The sequence below is a fragment of the Onthophagus taurus genome, chromosome 7 (assembly GCF_036711975.1).
Source record: "Onthophagus taurus isolate NC chromosome 7, IU_Otau_3.0, whole genome shotgun sequence".
Taxonomy (NCBI): domain Eukaryota; kingdom Metazoa; phylum Arthropoda; class Insecta; order Coleoptera; family Scarabaeidae; genus Onthophagus; species Onthophagus taurus.
Genome location: NC_091972.1, coordinates 34,165,137 through 34,186,959, shown reverse-complemented (window position 1 = coordinate 34,186,959; position 21,823 = coordinate 34,165,137). Strand labels below are relative to the sequence as shown.

Here is a 21,823-nt window from a genome sequence, read left to right as displayed (position 1 = left end):
TTATAAGCAATTTAACAAGTATTGATAAATTCTTAATGATAGTCTACGATTGACTGTATAAAAGAAACTAATTCTAGTTGACAAGAAACGAGTAGTTCACTGACACGTGTGTCGTCAGCATATTGCAATTCATTATGATGTTTTCGACTCTTGAACTACACGTTTTCAATATTATGCAAAAATAAAATAATAAAAATTCCTTAAAACTGAACTAAATTAAACTATTAACTATATCCATTACAACCACAAAAACACAAACAAAACATACCAAACAAATAGAACGTCAACAATTAGTACAATTGTTAATTAAAATTACTTACAAGGGGTTTCAAATCTCATTTTTCTCAACCTGCTTCTCTTGACCGAAGATTTCACTTCTTAACTCTATTTTTCTTCTTCTTTTCTAGTTTGCGTTCCGCCGAACTACAACTGTTCTGGAAAAACTCTACTGGACTCTAATCTTTTCCATTGAACTTCTCCTCTGAACTTCGCTCTCGGAACTGCAACTCTTGACCGAACACCTTTGAACACAAGACAAACTCTCAAAAAAAACTGTTGCTGGACTCCCCTTCTCTGAGCAAGTATTTTTTGCTTTTTGATGTTTATTTGATTTGTAATTCTTTGTAACCCTCGATTTATCAATATTTTTAAATATGCATGGTTTACAATTGGATATACAGGTGTTTTAAAACAACGTTTAAATATTTATAGGGTTAGTACTACAGTCAAAAACAAATCGAAAAATGATAATGAACCGTTTTCGAGATACAGAATGTTTAAATTTTTTGAGACTCTACGTTTTTTCTTTTAAACTTTGACTACTACAGATTTGATACTTAGCAATTTGATACAGTATGAAACTGTCTCTTTTTGAGAGTATATAGTATGACGTTTCCATTGCTTCCGGTAGGACCGAAAGTGAAAATAAATATCACTATTTTTCAGAAAATTCAAAAATGTTATTTAACAGTTAGTTTTTAATTAACATTTTTTAAAGTAAATTATTAGAAAAATTGAATTAATAATAATAATAAATGTCTTTATTGCACAAACCATTGAATACAGTAAAAGAAAAAATATATAGTAATAACAAAAATTGTATCTATACTGTTGATATACTCTAAACTAGAATGTTTAAACAACAATAAATCAAAAAAATCAGTACCTAACAATACCAAAAAATGAAAAGAAAAAAACTGGCATTGTGTAATAGGCGGACTCCAGATACAATCTGTTCAACCAACATTAGCACAAACATAAACTTAATATTAATTATACTACACGCGTCCCACCACAACGACAATACAATTTCTCGAATATTCCTCCTTCTCTTGCTCTGAACGTTAAAATAGAATGCATTCATATGATTAACTATGACAAGGCTACACATTGCTCCAGAAATTTATCTTTATATAGTGTTTCTTCGAAATTATTGATATTTACTTTTTTGATCATAGGCGGTAACGTTCCATATGACTTATATATGTGATATGTTTAAGATCTGTGAAACAAAAAGGTTCTGTATTTTAGTGGATATATACCATATTTTAATCTCGTCTGTAGAGCATTGTTCGCCCTTTTAAAAGTAATTTTCTCATACAAGTATGTCGGTGTATGTGTTGTGATGATTTTATGAAACAAAACCAAACTGTGCAACTCTCGGCGGGTATCCTGTGCCACCCAACATCTTTAAGTTTGTGTGAGATTCTGTCATACTTTCTGTACGCGATTCGATGTACGCACATCTATAGCTGGATGATACACAGGGGCCATAAAGTTGAACTGAGACAGCACAAGGGAATCACATACCTGTTTTTTTAAAATTTTATCGAAAGAACGGATAGGTGAGGATAAAGTTTTCTTAAACATGAATACGGCCTTTTCATGTAAATATTAATTTGAGTTTTGAATCTGAAGGTGTTATCTATTGTTAAACCAAGGCATTTTGCTTCCTTAACAACATTAATTCTTGAACCATTTATATTAATATCAAGATCCAAGTTCAGCCCTGTGATCCCCCTCCCTCTCCCGAAACATTCACACGCAGACATATTAGGATTAATATTTAGTTTATGAAACGTTGCAATATTAAATGTAGTAGACATTTCCTCATTAAAACGCATCTGTGCTAGATTCTTATCATTTTCATGAAAGGACAAATAACACAGTCAAATATCATCAGCATACATATTGACTTTACAATATTGCACCCATCTACTAAACTGCGAAGTGTACAATGAGAACAAGAGAGGCCCCAACACCGAACCCTGTGGTACACCATTCAAAACTCTAACTATGTGAGACAAATCATCACCGATCCTTACCCTTTGAGACCTATCACAGAGGTAGTCACCCAACAAAGATACCGCATCTGAACTCAGCCCCAAATCATACAGAATCTCACCCAAAACCACGTGATTAACGGTATCAAACGCTTTAGAAAAATCCAGCAAGACCACAGCAGTGTACAATCCAGTGTCCTTGTTCGTAAGAATATCATCCGTTAGGCGCAACATTGCAGTTGTACAACTATAGCCACTTCGAAAGCCAGACTGCTCCTGAGGCAACAACTCTCCACGTAACTCACCAACTGCTGCTTCATAATTTTTTCAAGCACCTTAGATAACGTTGGAAGAATACTTATTGGTCTAAGATCTTTCAATTGCTTGGGATCATCAACCTTTGCCAAAGGAATAACTATCCCTTGCTTCCAAAGCGCAGGAAATTTACTCTCCGAAAGACAATAATTGAGAAAATGAGTCAGCGCTTTGATACCAACGCTTTATCCCGGTAGGCCATGCAATGGGACCCCCTCGCCCTATCCATCTCCCAGGAAATCTTTCATTCAAATATTCTCTATCAAAGTGTATCCTGCATAAACCAGAGATTTAGTCTTTGATTTAACGACAAGTCTTGCAAAACATGAGGAAGAGTGTTTTCCAAGAAATCAAAATATGTTGGACCGTTTAATGGTTGTGGTAAAACTATCGGTCCCAACAACTTATCCCCTACCGCGCCTAACCAGATATTTAAACTAAAACGCCTGATGTTTGGTTTGAACAATGGTTCGAGGATTCTTGTCAGACCACACATGATTATTGTGTAAATTGAATATTCCATTTCTGGTAAAACCAGCTTCATCGGTAAAAAGTATGTTAGCTGAGAATTCTCGACGTTCAGCAGTTCTCGTAAAAACTATTGACAGAATGTCAACCGTGCGTGGTAATCCAGAGGATTGAGGTCTTGCACACGTTGGATATGGTAAGGGTAAATAAGTTGCTCCCGGAGAGTTCTCCAAACAACATATCCACTTGTACCCACTTGAGCCGCTATTCTTCTCACACTCTGCTTCTTGCTTCGGGATTTTCAGCAACTGTATTTAAAATGTTGTTCTTCGAATCCCGATGATCCCGATTATTCTGCCATTTCAATAGATAGCTAGGATCTGATCAGATCCACACTTCAGCCATTCATTCCCAAAGTAATGACATATTAGAAAAATTCCATACAACCTTTAAAAATACGATTGCTCTCAGAGGAAACGGCTACAAGTGGAATAACGACTTCCCAATTATACTATTGGGCCTTAGATATTCAATCCCTCCACCTACCAGGAGAATTTATTGTTACTTCACAAGACCATTTAGAAGTGGAACCGCTTCTATCTAGTCTTAAAGAAACATTTTCAAATTTAAAGCCAGTACCTACTTCTTTTCATTCAAAAATTAAACCAGAACTCTACCCGGATCTTAATACGGATCTTTACCGTCTGGTATTATAAAACCTTTTTGCAAACTATCAAGTTTCTTTTAGACGGTGAAAAAGTGATTGAAACGTAACATGTGAAGGTTGCCGCCGATTGGGAAATGTTTCAGTATAGAAACGACGTGCTCTCAAAGCATTTCCATTGGCACGACCGTACATAAACGTAATCGCCCATTTCAGCATTTGAATATAAGGCCGTTGCAATCGATTTCACTTCAGGTTTCGCAAAGTCAAATTACTGGAGTTTAGTTATTTCGTAATTTGAACGAAACGTCAAATTAATTTATCTTAATAGATTGTACGTAAGTTAAAGCCTAAACCTTGTAATCGCAAAACTTTGGTAACTAATGGCCGTACACACGGCATAACGTTTTGTAATGGAATAAACATCCTGTATAAAGAAGAGACCAACTTTTTTTTATAAAATAAAATAAGAAATACATATTTTACTTAAATAATTTTTCTCAATAAAAATTGATACATTTCAAAACGATATTTCCATAGAAACTTTCCAGGAATTATTTTTTATAAAGATTTTTCTTCAAAATCCATTGAAACTAATGAATATTGAACACTGTTTAAAAAAATATTGCTCAAAAACTAAATGTGATATTTAAAAACCGTTATATTTATTGAAAAGTAGACACTTTTATTAACAATTTATGATATTTCCATAAAAATTTTCCAAGAAAAGGATTTTATACTAGTTTTTCCACAAAATCCCTAAGACCTAATAAATCGAAAAACTTTAATCGTAATATTTAAAAATCGGCATGTTCGTTAAAAAGAAGACAGAGACATTTTTCAAGAAATGGATTTTATACAAATTTTTCTCCAATATCACTTAAATCCAATAAATCGTTGAAATTAAAAATCGTTTAAAATATTTATTTCTCTAAAATTAAATGTGATATTTTAAAACCGTTGTGTTCACTGAAAAGAAGACACTTTTATTGACAATTTATGATATTTCCGAGAGATGGATTTTATAGAGATTGTTTATAATATCCATTAAGTTAGTAAATCGTAAAAGTTTAAACCAAATGTACTTCTCAAAAACTAAATGTTATATTTAAAAATCGATATGTTCGTTAAAAAGGAGATACTCTTATTAACAATTCATGATATTTCTACAGACATTTTTCAAAAAATGGATTTTATATAGTTTTTTTCTACAAAATCCATTATAGGTATGTAATAAATTGTAGAAGTTGCAAACAGTTTACCAAATGTATTTCTGAATTATTAAACGTGACATTTTAAAATCGTTGTGTTCATTGAAAAGAAGACACTTTTATTGACAATTTATGATATTTCCATAGAAATTTTCCAAGAGATGGATTTTATAGAGATTTTTTATAATATCCATTAAGCTAGTAAATCGTAAAAGTTTAAACCAAATGTACTTCTCAAAAACTAAATGTTATATTTAAAAATCGGTATGTTCGTTAAAAAGAAGATACTCTTATTAACAATTTATGATATTTCTACAGACATTTTTCAAAAAATGGATTTTATATAGTTTTTTTCTACAAAATCCATTATAGGTTATAAATTGTAGAAGTTGAAAACAGTTTACAAAATGTATTTCTCAATTATTAAACATGACATTTTAAAACCGTTGTGTTTATTGAAAAGAAGACACTTTTATTGACAATTTATGATATTTCCATAAAAATTTTCCAAGAGATGGATTTTATAGAGATTGTTTATAATATCCATTAAGTTAGTAAATCGTAAAAGTTTAAACCAAATGTACTTCTCAAAAACTAAATGTTATATTTAAAAATCGATATGTTCGTTAAAAAGGAGATACTCTTATTAACAATTCATGATATTTCTACAGACATTTTTCAAAAAATGGATTTTATATAGTTTTTTTCTACAAAATCCATTATAGGTATGCAATAAATTGTAGAAGTTGCAAACAGTTTACCAAATGTATTTCTGAATTATTAAACGTGACATTTTAAAACCGTTGTGTTCATTGAAAAGAAGACACTTTTATTGACAATTTATGATATTTCCATAGAAATTTTCCAAGAGATGGATTTTATAGAGATTTTCTATAATATCTATTAAGCTAGTAAATCGTAAAAGTTTAAACCAAATGTAGTTCTCAAAAACTAAATGTGATATTTAAAAATCGGTATGTTCGTTAAAAAGAAGATACTCTTATTAACAATTCATGATATTTCTACAGACATTTTTAAAAAAATGGATTTTATATAGTTTTTTCTACAAAATCCATTATAGGTATGTAATAAATTGTAGAAGTTGAAAACAGTTTACAAAATGTATTTCTCAATTATTAAACGTGACATTTTAAAACCGTTGTGTTTATTGAAAAGAAGACACTTTTATTGACAATTTATGATATTTCCATAAAAATTTTCCAAGAGATGGATTTTATAGAGATTGTTTATAATATCCATTAAGTTAGTAAATCGTAAAAGTTTAAACCAAATGTACTTCTCAAAAACTAAATGTTATATTTAAAAATCGATATGTTCGTTAAAAAGGAGATACTCTTATTAACAATTCATGATATTTCTACAGACATTTTTCAAAAAATGGATTTTATATAGTTTTTTTCTACAAAATCCATTATAGGTATGCAATAAATTGTAGAAGTTGCAAACAGTTTACCAAATGTATTTCTGAATTATTAAACGTGACATTTTAAAACCGTTGTGTTCATTGAAAAGAAGACACTTTTATTGACAATTTATGATATTTCCATAGAAATTTTCCAAGAGATGGATTTTATAGAGATTTTCTATAATATCTATTAAGCTAGTAAATCGTAAAAGTTTAAACCAAATGTAGTTCTCAAAAACTAAATGTGATATTTAAAAATCGGTATGTTCGTTAAAAAGAAGATACTCTTATTAACAATTCATGATATTTCTACAGACATTTTTAAAAAAATGGATTTTATATAGTTTTTTCTACAAAATCCATTATAGGTATGTAATAAATTGTAGAAGTTGAAAACAGTTTACAAAATGTATTTCTCAATTATTAAACGTGACATTTTAAAATTTGACATTGAAAAGAAGAGACTTTTATTGACTGTTTATGATATTTCCATAGAAATTTCCAAGAGATGGATTTTATATAGATTTTTATAAGATCCATTGAGCTAGTAAATTGTAAAAGTTTAAGCCATTTAAAAAATGTTAATTCTCAAAAACTATACGTGATATTTAAAAATCGGTATGTTAGTTAAAAAGAAGACACTTTTATTAACAATTCATGATATTTCCACAGAAATTTTCGAAGAAATGGATTTTATACAAATTTTTCCACAAAATACCTTAAAGCCAATAAATCGTTCATTTAAAAAAAATATTTTTCAAAAACTAAACATGATATCGTAAAACCGATATGTTCATTAAAAAAAAGACACTTTTATTACCAATACATATTTCCAAAAACATTTTTCAAAAAATGGATTTTATACAATTTTTTTTACAAAATCCTTTATATCTAATAAATTGTAGAAGTATAAAACGATTTAAAAAATTTATTTCTCAAAAATTAAACGTGTCATTTTAAAACCATTGATGTTCATTGAAAAGAAGACACTTTTATTGACAATATTTCCCTGGAAATTTTCCAAGATGGATTTTATATTGATTCTTTTATAGGATCCATTAAGCTAGTAAATCGTAAAAGTTTAAGCCATTTAAGTAAATTATTTCCCAAAAACTAAACGTTATATTTCAAAATGGGTATGTACGTTAAAAAGAAGACACCTTTGTTCACAATTTATGATATTTCTATAGAAATTTCCCAAGAAATGGATTATATAAAATTTTTTTACAAAATCCCTTAAAAGTAATAAATCTTAAATGTTGAAAGCCGTTTAAAAAAATTACTTCTAAAAAACTAAACGTGATATTTGAAAATCATTATATTTATTGAAAAGTAGACACTTATATTAGCAGTTTATGAAAGATCAAGGGAAATTTTCAAGAGAAGTAATTGATTTAAAAACTTTAAAAAAACAAATGTCAAATTCTTGGAGTATTAATTAATTATTTCACCTTATCGTCTTTATTAAAACACCTCAAGGTGATTGAGGTTATTATAGACATTCAACGTTTTATAATTTATATAACTCCAATTTAATTTTTTATGAGCAAATTGTGTATTGTTTTTATCTTTAACTACCGATTATAAAGGTTGTTAAATTATAAGAAAATGTTTTTAATACTATATTGAGTAAATGTTCTTTTTATTGTTGATGTAAAACAATAGCATTTTGAAATAATTATTTTTAGCCATTACACAAAGCATTTAAATTAGCTGGATTTAATTGTTTTGCATACAACCGTACGAAAACTTCTAATGGGCAGTAGATTCCACAATTTTCAATGAAAAGAGGTTGAGGTTCCAAATTATCATCATTGTTTTCATGTAGAAACTAAAAATATTAATTTTAAAGAAATCTAATACATTCTTTTTTGTTACCTTTAAGAAATAAATTCCAAGATATTTGTGAACTTCAATGATAATATGAGCTCCGTAATTGGGACTGTGGGGAACAAACTTTTCTAAGTAATATAACATTGCAGCAACGTTAAGGTCGTGTCCTGAATACAAACAAATTTTTAAATTTTTTGCAGCATTTTCTTCATTTATCGCCGAGTAAGTGTTATTAATAATTTTCGACATTAAAAATCCAGCACCTAAGGTCTTTAAATCGCCTATTCCTGTATAATATTTCCAGATATATTTCGATATTTCTGATAAAATTTCAGGGTAAACCGATTTAGCCCAGGTTGGTATTTCCATATCAGCTTCTTCTTCTGATTTTAAAGTTGAGTATAAATTTCCAGCCACACTTAAAAGATTTCCAGTTAAACCCGTATTTTCTTGTAAAAACGGAAGTAAATGATTATATTTTTCAATAATCGGATCAGAATCGAGATTTTTGTAACTCTCATTCATTAATATATTCATATTTGGGTAAATCGACATTGGGGCGAATAAATTGTTTTCTTTCAGTGGTAAATAGTCGTAAGGAATTGGTTCCCACAGTAAATCTTTATTCCAAATTAATTCTTCGGATGGTGGATATAATCCTGCTAAAACCGATTCTAAACTTGCTCTACATCTTGGATAATGCGAAGATACTGCATATAAAACATCCGGCGTGTAAACATCTCCAAGAAGTTTGTTATATCTTTTGCGGAGATATCTTCCAATGTTAAACGCTCTTAATTTTCCTTTATTTGTTAAGTGGCCAATTCTAAATGGATAGAAATCGTCTTCGGTGTATGGATCTTTTGGGTATAAAGAATCTGGAGTTCTATCGCCATGTCTAAATACCTTAATTAAAATAAAAATAGTGACGATGAAGTAATGCAATGATTTATATATATGTGTATACATTAAAGTTAATTAAACCAATAATTGACTTACAACGTGTACTAATTTTAAAGTTGATTCAATACTAGCAAAATTAGATACATCATTAGCAAACGAAAATACAAAAAATGAGACGAAGAAAACAAATAAAGTTTTCATTTTTTCGACGAACACCACTCGAGCGATATTTTAAAGTATTTCCCTTTTTATATGATTTTTTTAATCATCATTATCGCTACTTTTGAGATGATTAGGGTTATTAAACAACTTACTTTTCATATTTCTAGACATTTTACAATCGTTTAATTCCAATTTCGATTCAGTAATATATACAAACTCATTATTGTTTCTTATCATTAATAAGGAAATGTTTTTGTTTCAATAATTATTCCAAGATTCCACATTTTGTAAAAATCAACAAAATTATCATGTTGCCATTCAAATGCGAAACTAAATAAAACAGTTCTAATAATGGGTGAGATTGAGGGAAAGCAGCCATACCAAAACAGATTCTTGATAACCTTAAACCTTCTTGAAAATCTTAAATCAAATCTCAGTCTCTATCTTAAATCAGTCCCACTATTAACCATACTAAGATGTAGAACTACAAAAATTATCCAAACTTAGACTGTAAACAATATTTCTAAACTACATTTTTATTAAACTAAAACTAGAACTAACACTAGCACTATCACTAGAACTAACACTAGACCCAGAACTAGAAACTTTTGGGTTAAGCCCTTTGAAAACGTCTTTTCTAACAATTAACGAAAAAACGGCGCTACGAACTATAAAAGAACAACAGACATCATTATCCTACCAGCAGAAAATGGGAATACGGCGACGAGATGATGAGCCTTTTGGTTCCAGCCACCTATAAGAAAATATAAAGGGATCCAAACGAGAAGATAATAAGGAAAATGAAAGAATTGGTAAAATCTACTGGAATTCAGCAGAACAACAGAGATTTGTTCGTACAGGTCCCAGTAACACCAAGAATATATGGATTTCCTAAAATCCATAAACCGGATGTCTCGCTACGCCCTATTATTAATGCCATAAATTCTTCTATGTATCAGCTGGCAAAACACTGCTAACATTTTATCTCCTTATACAGGTAAAATAGAATATGTCACAGATTCTACCTTTTTTGAGGAATCAATCAGAAGTATGAAGTTAGCTTCCTGGATATCCTTGTAAGTTTTAATGTGTAATCTCTATTCACTAGAGTACCAGTAAACGATGCCGTGAATGGTCTGCTTCAGAAACTCATTTCAGAGGGCTTAGTTTGTAGGGCCAGAGTATATTCCAGTGCTATTGGAGTATTTCCTATCATCGACATATTTTAGTTACAAGGCAGAATTCTATGAGCAATGCAAAGGGCCAGCCATGGGTTCATATGGGCACTGACACCTGTTACTGTCAGTTTGTATATGGAGATGTTTGAATAGGAAGCGTTAAGGAAGAGTCCGTGAAGCCGAAGCTGTGGCTCCGTTACGTGGATTATACTTTTGTGATCTAGAAATACGGGAAAGAGTGACTAAAGGAATTTGTAAACCATCTAAACTCACAACATTCTATGATCAAATTTACCATGAAACCGGTAAATTTCTAAAAGCAGTTACCTTTCCTTGTATTGGTCAGTACGACGATAAATGAGGGCATGGAACTGGGAGTGTATTGGAAGAGAATACATACAAACAGGTAAGTACCTGCAGGCTTCATCCCTTCACCATCCGTAACAGAAGAGGTCCGTGATCCAAGCCTTGTTCCAACGTGCAGAAAAGGTATACAACAAAAAAAATTTAAAGAAAGAAGAAAGGTTCCTACAAGATAGACTGCAGAAGAACGGCTACACGATGAGGGATATCCGGCGAGCGTCCAAATCACGAAGACAGCGGGAAGACTCGGTATGATTCAGGTGTGACGGAGCGGATTGCGAAGAATAATATCGTGGTACGATACGGTAAGATCACCAAAATAACCCATTTAAAGGGAGCGGGAATCTCGGCAATCATCTAGTTGGGGGAAGTATTACGTTAGCTAAACTAAACGTAACGTCGAGTGCGGCATCAAGGATTATGAAAGGGATGTCCGACTGAATAAAATGCAACAGTCTGTAGTCGTAGAGCATTGCTACAAAGGAGGAGTTCGACAAAACCGACGTGCTAGCAAGAATCGGACATTATTTCCAAAGAATGACAAGACAGGCGATAAAGATTCATCGACATGGGGACAACATGAATAGAGAAGACGGTTGGGAACTCGGCCGCTTCTCCACCCAGTTTTGACAAACACTTAAAAACTTAGTTGACAATTAGAGAGTAATTGCTGTTAATTGATTATAAATGATCGTTTCATGTATTTATTGTCAAACTTTAACATGGCATCTGAAACGTTAAACGCTTCTTCAAAAACGGGCTTAACCAGAAAGTTTCTAGTTCTAGGTGTAGTTTTAGTTTTAAGCCTTCGTACTTAAGTTACAATTTCTATTGACATATTCCTAAACTTTGGTATTCAGTAGATAGTTCCACAAATTCTTAATGGAATTTATATCTGAACTTTTTGGTTGTGTCCTCATTACATGAGGACAATTATACAAGTGATAGTAGTTTGTATACCTTGGATATCTTGAATAGTTATCTTCGTAGAATCGCTAGTCAACAAGAGATAGTTTATGCTCGTTTTGAGGTAAATTTCTTCTAGATACGCATTATGATCAATTGTTTCCTCGATGACGAGCAAGGATTCTCTGCACCATAATTACACCGCCAAAAATTCCTTTCTTATACATTGAGAATACATTAAAACGATTTTGACAGAAGATACAATGAAGTTCAATGAAGAAATGATCTCTATGATTAATAATAACAACACATTTGTAGAAAATAACTGTTTTAGTGATGAAATACTTTTTATTTACATGGATCTGCAGATAAACTGGAACGAAATCCTTTATCTGAGTGTAAAAGGCCACACACAATACCTAGAAAAAAATTAATTCCATTGTTTGTCAAGTGAACAAAAATTCCATTCTCAAATAAATTTCAATTGGCCTCCTTTACTGAGGTTGTTGGTACTATTGACGCTGAAGTACTATTGATATACTCAGCCATAGGGTCTTTACTACTTTGTTTGATTAAGAATTGATCGATATAATAATTATGCAGTCAAATCCATACAGCGTGCATATAGATTTGGAAGAAGCTGAACTAAGCTGTTGATTCTGATGGCCCTTGATACCTTACCTAGTGTTCAACTTCAATTAGCAACAGATATAAACTTCCATAAGGCCAGAGTTACAGAGGTAACAAGAATGCCCATAATTTTTTTGTAAATACTGCGTTTCTTCATATAATCTTCAATAGTTCAACGATATCAAAGAAAGAAGGACCCAATTTTGATATATTGTACACAATAATATTCTTAATGAATATATTGAATAAGAATTTATTAGCGGCAGAGAGTAAATTTAAGAGAGCAGGTCTTCCTTATGAGGTACATAGACAACCCTTAGATGTTCTAAATTTCGTATCAGAACGTGAGCAATCATTGGATTCCCCACTCTTGTGCTGTGTTTTTACTGAGGAGACAACGGGTGCTCATTCGTGTAGAACATGCAATAGACCCATTCATGCTATTTGTCCTGCTCCGGAGAAAGATATGGCAGAAGGCTATGGTTCTAAAGTTGTTTGCCCATTATGCTTAAAAAATGCTTTAGCTGTAGTAAACTGCATCAGTTCAGAAAGCTCAGAAAATGTTTAACATTTCTGAAAAAAAAATTCCCCCTGTGCCATTGGGTACCATTGTAAGAATCTCTGTTCCGAAAGTCGACAGAGGTCATGATGATGCTCGTCGCAATATACTAATTGTAGTCTTGCAAAAAAACAGATGACGAATTTTATAAAATAGGAACAATGCAAGGTGTTGTAAAGAATTTATATTCAAGACAGCACTTTACAGTTTCTCGTCAAGAACTACTTAAAAAAGAAGATGTCCCTAATCTAGAAACGACGCTCCGTACAGTTGCGAATCTGTAATTTACGGGGACAGATCAGGGATTTATTAAATGTACTTGCAAAAAACACTGTGATACTAAAAAGTGTTCATGTCTTAAAAGTAAGATTTTATGCACTTCAAAATGTCACAATAGTTCCTCATGTAAGAATAAATAAATATATTTTTTTACTTACTCAATTCTGAGATGCCAGTAGATCTACTATTACTTAATTACTTATAAGCAAAAGACATTATGTTAGTTAACCCAGAAAAATTTTAAGTTTAATGTAATTTAATTGTGATTTTACTATGGTTACAGAAAGGTACTAGGTGCCTTTTTTTGTACAATAACTTATAGATTGTAAAAAAGTTTATTATGAGTAAAAATTGATAAATACAGATCAAACTCTATTTATTTTACACATTGCCGGTTGACCACCAAGTACTCTATGTAATCCCTAAGAATTGTATACATTACCTAGGTAAAGTATCTAAGGGACAATAATCTTCATAATATTTCATACATTGCCTAGACACCCCCGGTATTTTATAGATTACCTAGGCATTGTATAGAGTACCTGCAAGAACTTGATTTGACCACTACATTCTTTCTTCTACTTTCATTGAAAATTTTCATATTAAAGATATCATCAATTTCACATTAAAAATGGGAAAAAAACTCGTTTTGTCCATCGCCTGGCACCTGGAGTTCATCCTGGAGCACTTTACACACAATTTAAATCCTAATCTCATTACGTCTCTGCACTTGTTGCCTTATCTACTTTGTTTAGTTGCAATCACTCGCAGCCTTCAAATTACTACCGATATGTTAAATATCTTCGTTACTTTATCTTAACAATATAGGAATTATTAATATTATCAGTCACATTATAAGCAATAAATATGAATAAATTTATATTTCAAATAAATTAAAAAAATGTACACGAAAGCAAACACAACATAAACAACTTAAAATATTATTTAGACACACTTATTGAAGAAATAGTTGATACAGAAGATGGTACATAATTTTCGAACGTTTGAAAACTCTTTACAGTCTTTATAGATGATCGGTCAGGGGAAACTGATATTCTAGAAATTGAACTAAGTTTCTCAACTTTTCCACTATGATTAACACGCTCTTTATCAGGTTTTATTATGTATTTCATCTTTTGGCTGGTTGACATGTTGTTCCATATTTTCGTTACATTTGACGCTATCTTAACAATTGATAAATTTGCATGTTCCTTTTTGTATTCCCTGAAGAAACTTATGAATGGCGTCTTGGGTGGTTTTAACATGGGAGATTTTGGGTAACAAATTTTACAAGAAGAATATTTTCGAGAAACGGAGTCTGATGGTGTTAACGAAGGTGACGATAAGGTGGGTGAGAGTGATAGTGATTTATAAGATCTTGCATATCTTGCATATTTTGGTTTAACTTTTCTATCATTTTTTTTATTGCGACTTTTTGTTCTTCTTCCCCTGCGCATTTTTAGTAGATCGATAGTAACTTATTTTAACTGTCTTTACCAAAACCAACCAAAATAAAAGACAATTACGACATATACTAAAATTTTGACGATGTTAATTTTGTAAAGAGATCGTCATGGAATTTTGAATGTCATAAAAAATTGTCAAAATTTTCAGTGTTTAGCGTCCAAATTTTTAATACCTACTTGAAAACAATGCCTAAAGATTACAGACCGTCAAAACGTCCAAATAGAAAGTTTAAATCTAAATCACCATTACCAGCAAGAATAAGTCGAAGAAGTGTATCACCTATAAAGAAATTAATCAGAAAACGTTCGGAACACGATACACTTTCCGAAGCGGCACCGAAAACGCCCTTCATTAATTTTTTTAGAGAATACAAGAAACGTCATCAAGACGTTCCGATTGTTAAAATGGTATCGGCTGTTTCCAAATTATGGCATACAATGCCTTTGAGGCAAAAGAAAAAATATATTGTTGATGCAAACAGTGATTTAGTGAAATATCGTTCGAAAAAACACGGTGATAATTATGATCCATCTGGGGGAATGTTACCTTCTATCACATCTAACCCAAAATTATCTACGTCTCAATCTGATTTTTCATCTGAATCAACATGTTCTATGGACAATCAACTTTAAATAGTTTTTTGTTAATTCAATGTGTATTTATATTAATAATTTGAAATAAAATTGAAAGATAGTAAACATAAATAGGTATATCAAAGTTTTATTTTCGGTTTTTAAACATTAAGGTAAATTGCTTATTTTTGATATTAAATACAGGTGATTTATTAGCTCACCATCAAACTTTGACATATGATAGCTAATCCAATTACCAAAAAAAAAATGTTAATGAATATGTCTTATTCCAATTATTTACGAAATTATAACACTTTAAAGTATTCTGCAGCGAATTTATTAATAGTCAGTAAAATCAAACATTCAACAAAAACAAAGTTGTAATATGTCAGTTTGCCGTAAGGTTTAATTATTACATACAAAAAAAAAACTCAAAATGTACGCTTATAGCACTGAAGAGTATGCTGATATAATTTTCGTGTATGGTTTTTGCAATGGAAATGCTCGACAATCAGTACGAGAATATCAAGAAAGATTTCCACAGCGTCATTTACCTAAAAACTGAATAATATCAGTTTTTAGCGATTCTTTCAGAAGACTTTGAGAAACAGGTAATCCCGCTCCAGCAAAAGCTATTTGACTATTTGAAGATAAAATCTTAAACTCTTCTAAACCGTTATGAACACGGTATGGTCATTTTTTACTTAACTTTTAGGATTTTTAAATCTGCATCCAACAGTTAAAGCGGCATAATCGCAAACAAATTTCAATAGGTACAATATTGGTTTAAAGTTTGCGCAAATGTCTATTTGAATACGACTTGATTAATGTTTTTTGTGTTTACTGGGAAATCACGTAAATATCGTTTATGCCGTTTTGGCTTGGTTGCGTCGATTTATATTGGAGGTGACCAAATAAAAGAGGCAGTAAGAAAATGGTGTTCAAATTGATGCCTGCGGTGAATATAGTTATTTGGTAACAAAAATAACAACGGATCGGAGAACACGAAAGGAAATAGAAAGCAATAGGCAAAGGAAAAACATCAATTATATATCTCCTATATCTTCAGGTTACAGTCTTTACCATCATCGTCTTATATGGAAATAAAACTTTGTACTTAACAAGCAACCACGCGCAAAGGTTGTTTGTAGTGCTAGAGATAGATTACTGGCGAATAAGAAACGACAGCAAGAATCGAAAGAATAAGGGACTCAACAAAAACGAAGACGAAAAAGAGAATGCAAAACTTGCTTTTCAATCGGTACCCATTGGAAAGCAAGTTTTGCATAGAAAGGAGGAAGCGAGGAAAATGAAAGGTTTCTTAAATAAGCAACCTGAGAGCTACTAAATGTAAAGAAAATTCGAATAGATTTAGTACTTTACGATGGTTTGCAAGAAACAGAAGTTCTTCTATGCTAAGGCAATCAATTGCTTTTGTGACATTGCCGCCAACGACTTGTTCCATTGAAAGGAATTTTATGACATTGAGGAGAGTGAGCACGTGGTTTGGATCTACAGGCTGGTCCATTTAATATGAGACAAGCGATTATCTTGAACACGGTTCATTTTACTTAAAAATTAACCAAATGAAAGTTGTTCTGTGCGAAGAGGGAAACCATATGACGATAACATTTTTTGATCTTGACCTTATTTTCAAGGTTATATGACGGTCACGACCAATTTTTTAAATGGCACCCTATGTTTTTGATTGCAAAATCTGAATCTATGGATAAAAGTAAAATAATTAAAAAAAAAGAAAAATTACCGTGTGTTTTTGCCAGTACGACGGCGAAACATCTTTTGTAGACAGCTGGACACCCATCATTTTGCAGCCACATATTTTGTCTTTCATCCCTGCTCAAATCTACAAGTAACGTTGGTAAGACGTCATCTAAAAAATGTCAGTACTTCTCCCCATTCAGCATACCATCAATAAATGGACCGATCAATTTATCACCAATTAGGCCACACCAAACATTAACCGACCAAGGTCGTTGGTGTACTACTTCACGCAACCATCTCGGATTTTCAACGCTCCAATAGTGCGTGTTATGTCTATTGACTTGTCCTTTGTTTGTAAAAGTAGACTCATCCGAGAATAGCACGTTACCAAAGAAACTGACGTCCAACCGCATTCGTTCTTGTGCCCATCGACAAAATATTAATCGATTTTCAAAATCACCTCCATAAAGCTGTTGATGCAATGAAATGTGGTATGAGTGATACTTGTTGCGCTTTAATATTCTTAAAATGCTGGTCTTCGATATTCCGGCGTCAATTGCAAGTCGTGGAGTGTTAACTTGAGTGCCTTTTCTTGATTCCACATTTCCAGTGTTAGTGAAATCATTCACAACTCTGTAAAAGATACTTCTCGAAGGCGTATTTCGATCAGGATCACTTTCTCCATAAATAAAAATCACTTCGACTTTTTCTGCCACACTTAGAGTATCCATGATTTAATGACTTAGTTTAAACACTTTGCCTTAATGTAAATCGATGGAATGAATTTAAAATTTGTTGCCAAGCAGTTTTTATGCAAATTTATTTTTACCTGTTACATTTTAAAATAAACCAATTAAGATAAACCAATAAATCAACCAATTAAGTCTGTGAAAGCGATATTCGGAAAATGCCGACATAAGCAGATCCAAGATCCAGAACTCTTGTTATTTACGCGTTATTCTATTATCAAATTGACTGAGGCGGAGAAATGTCGGAACCTTTTAGACCTCTTTTCAAAGGTATTTCCGACGAGCCAGGTCACCCGATGTACCTCTTCTGGATTTCTTTTGTTGAGCATTTTTAAATAGTATTCTAAGAATTAAGAACGAAAGACAATGTAGTGAAGCTGGTAGGAAAATGTTTAAAAATTCATAAATCTTATTTGTTCTTGTTAGTTAATTGTTTCTGAAGAAGTTTCAATTTTTTTCAAAAGATGTTTTGCCGTTGTACTGGCAAAGCCACAGTACATTTTTTTAAAATTTTTTTTTAGTTACTTTATTTTTATCCACAGATTCAGATTTTACAATAAAATTTATAGAGTGCCATTTAAAAAATTGGTCGTGACCTTCATATAACCTTAAAAATAAAGTCAAGGTCAAAAAATGTTATCGGCATATGGTTTCCCCCTTCGCACAGAACAACTTTTATTTGATTCATTTTTATGTAAAATGAACCGTTTTCGTGATAATCGCTTGTCTCACGTTAAATGGACTCACCTGTTTAATGACTGATTAGCGACAGCGTGGACTGTGCATGTTATATTTATCGAAAGCAGGACCCCAAAGAAATTAGTTTTTGCATTTTCTAGTAGGTAAGAATAATAAAAATATTTTAGATATAAAAAGTAAACAGCAAATGCTGTAAAGGAACATTAAACACACTGAGTTGTGATAACAGAGTTTCTCTGATCTGAGTCCCAGGTCACTCTGGGGTTGCTGGCAATGAAGCGACAGATAAGCTAGCACAAGAGGGCAGCGCTAAAGCATTTGTGGGGCCAGAATTAGCAGTTGGTGTATCATTTGCGATGGCCAAACATGGGATTGGAGTGTGGGCTGAAGAGAGACTTCGCCTACTGTGGACCAGTTCTCCTGGAATGAGACATGTTAAGGTGTTTATTGACATCGACACTGTCAAATCCGGTAATATTTTAGGATTTCTTCATAGCAGCATTAAAGTTGTATTGGGTGTCTTTACTGGTCACTGCCGATTAATAACACACTTCAACTTGTTGGGTCTAGCCGACATATGTAGCGCCGATACCAAATATAAATAAATAAATAATTTTCATCATACTCAATCCGAAGTTTCTTATTATTATTAATGTATAAGTAGGTACGAAGGTTTTCACGGACGGTGTCATTTAAACTAGAACTAACACTACCACTATCACTAGAACTAACACTAGACCTAGAACTAGAAACGTTCGGGTAAAGCCGTGGGTTTTTTGAAAAACTATTTCACGTTTCGGATACCATGTTGCAACCTTCTTCAGAAACAAGTTCGAAGTAGAACTTTTTCAAAAGACGCGGAAGCTGCTAATTCTAGTTCTAGTGTAAATAGACATTAATGTTTTAGGTAACTGTGACACTATATTCTGGTGTCAATAAATGAATTCTTTACTCCAAAATAAAACCAAAGAAAAGTTTCTGTGCCTTTTTTACTTTTACAATTCATCTTGTAATGTATAATGCTTCGTTAAAACTTAAATTCAGTGGGGAAGCAATGATAAGCAGTAAATTGTTTATGGTGGACATTTCTACACAAAACTGGAAAATAATTTAGTTCTTAATGATCGGCTGTTAATAACATTATCTACTTTTACAGCTTCTGGTAAAATATTTTTTAAATTATTAGTTCCTAAATTAGTGCCAGACAAACAGTGACCTCAACGGAAGAAAGTATTCACGAGTCTATCAGGGGTTCGCGTGGAGAATTGGAGTAGTATAGAAATAGAACAAATTTATAATAAAATTGTTATTTTTAAATATTTTATAGTTAAAGATTAAGATTTAACAAAATTTCCAATTTATTGTAGGTTTTAGTTTTATAACAGCTTTTTACATTAAAAGGTGCTTCACTTATAGTTTTGTACATACTCTTATTCATCATAATAGTGTAACAAATTCAAAAATGAATGAAACGGAAATGAATTGATAAAGAAAACAGCTAGAATTTTCGAAATACATTCATATAATTTAAATATTCACAGACGATTTTGATTGGATAACGGGCAACCTTTTACATATACAATTAATTACAAAATGTAATAGGTGAACACTCGATGTTAGGTATGGGATCGAAATTATTTACAAAATTTTCTTAAAATATTTACATTATTTACAAAGATATACAAATCAACTAGCCGAAATGATATTTTTTTTTAGTTTATACGATATTATAAACGTGTCGTCGACGAAGTTTCCCACCTTCTTTAATTTTTTTCTTCGCCTTTATAAATTCCTTATTAATATTCATCATACTTTTACATAATTTTAAATTTATTTTCTCACTTACACTTTCTTATAATCGTAAAAGTCATTATTAATTCGCAAAAATCTTTAGATAATTTCAAAATTATCACATTCATTTACATCGTTTTATTTTTTTTTTATATTTTTTTATTTACAACTTGTTTATACACAAAATAACGGTGGTCGCGCAGGGAACAAACTAACAATAATTTATTTAGTATTACACTCACAAAACATAGATTTAACAAATATACCAGTTCATTAAATCGATTATTTAATTTTTTTTATGTTTTTCTTTGAGGGTAGTCGGTTGTGTATCCCTGTAGCAGTCACCAAATTGCAAACATTGCACTTTTGCAATGTCTATGTGAATTTGGATTGTCAACCTGAATAAAAACCTTTTTATTTTTTTTATTCTTACATAAACCTCTTCTATGGCCGTCTTCTGATCGTTAATATTTTAAGAGGAATAATAATTCATAATTCTTGTACTTATCCCCAAAATCCTGTACAAGTGAGCTTAGTAAACCATTACTTTAAGTGTTTACAAAGGAGTGACTTGTCAAACGGTACTTTCTCTTTTATTCACCAATGGAGTATCCACAGAGGGTTCTTCTTCGGCTGACGTTAATGGTTGCATTTGTATGGGTGGTTCCCTAGAAATATTTCTTGCTCTTTGTGGTAAAGTGCCTCTATATTGTACGGGATACACTCCTGGTGGTAAATGTGCAACTGGTCCATATTGCCATTGTGGTTGTCTTGGAAGAGTACATTGTCCGTAAGATCCTATCACTTGAGATGATGGATTATGCTAAAAATTAAATTAATTTTTCAAAATTGCGAAATTATTACTACTACATAATAAAAAACATGAATTCCAAAACATCCGGCAGAGTAACTTGCTATCTTTCATTTGCGTTTTAAATATTCAATGCGATGCGCGATGTTGAGATTAATACCAATCTAAAATTCTGAAACATGCTGTAGCGCGAGATTAACAGAAATGTAAATATAAATCTCGAATAGCCTAACCACATTGTTTTAGATGCAACTGTGGTTGTAAACATCTTGTTTGAAAATCTAAATTACAAAATATCCCACCTTCGTTTGCACTATTAAATAATCATGTTTCATTTTGGTTTTAAATATTCAGTGTGACGGACGTTTAGATAACAATGATTAATACATTGAAATCTATCGGTCAGCAACGCCAAGAGCAGGGTGAGATTAATAACAATTAATGGCTAGTTTCGCTAATTATCCGGCTAATTATTATCGGCGCATTTGACGAATTCAATTATCTCAATGCCGCTATTAGTGGCATTGATAAATTGACGCTACAATTATACATTTATTTTGAAATTAATGTTTTCTTTTTACCATTTTTGTTTGAGTCATTTCGTGTAAAGGAATTCCATTGCGTAAGGTACAATAACCGATGTATCCTGAATTTCCTGCTTGATGTAATAAGCTTCTACTTGGTGACGTTTCTATTGTGGAGACGTGTTGTCGTTTCCTATTGAAATCGGCCATATCGTCAGCGTCAACAGGTTGAGGAATTATATCCGGGTTTTTCTCATCACTGTCACATTCCCCACCGCTTGATTCATGTTTTGAAATTGGACTTCCTCC

The 21,823-nt window shown here is 31.8% G+C and overlaps 2 protein-coding genes across 2 annotated transcripts in view; both read right to left on the bottom strand.

The window, feature by feature from the left end:
• Window positions 1-8,025: 8,025 nt before the first annotated feature.
• Window positions 8,026-9,384, bottom strand: LOC111418856 (venom acid phosphatase Acph-1-like). The gene is made up of 2 exons (XM_071198137.1): window positions 8,245-9,384; window positions 8,026-8,197 (listed from the first exon to the last, which is right to left on the bottom strand). Exons 1-2 carry the CDS (start codon window positions 9,166-9,168, stop codon window positions 8,051-8,053), a joined length of 1,071 nt encoding a protein of 356 aa, XP_071054238.1. The 5' UTR covers window positions 9,169-9,384; the 3' UTR covers window positions 8,026-8,050.
• A 10,508-nt stretch (window positions 9,385-19,892) lies between these two features.
• The window catches only part of LOC111418754 (neural cell adhesion molecule 2-like), a 455,796-nt gene continuing 453,865 nt past the window's right edge, over window positions 19,893-21,823 (bottom strand). The window contains exons 14-15 of the mRNA XM_023051417.2: window positions 21,572-21,822; window positions 19,893-21,002 (exon numbers count right to left, since the gene is read on the bottom strand). Coding sequence (XP_022907185.1) covers window positions 20,754-21,002; window positions 21,572-21,822 — 500 coding nt within the window. The 3' untranslated portion in view covers window positions 19,893-20,753. The remainder of the gene's footprint in view (window positions 21,003-21,571; window position 21,823) is intronic.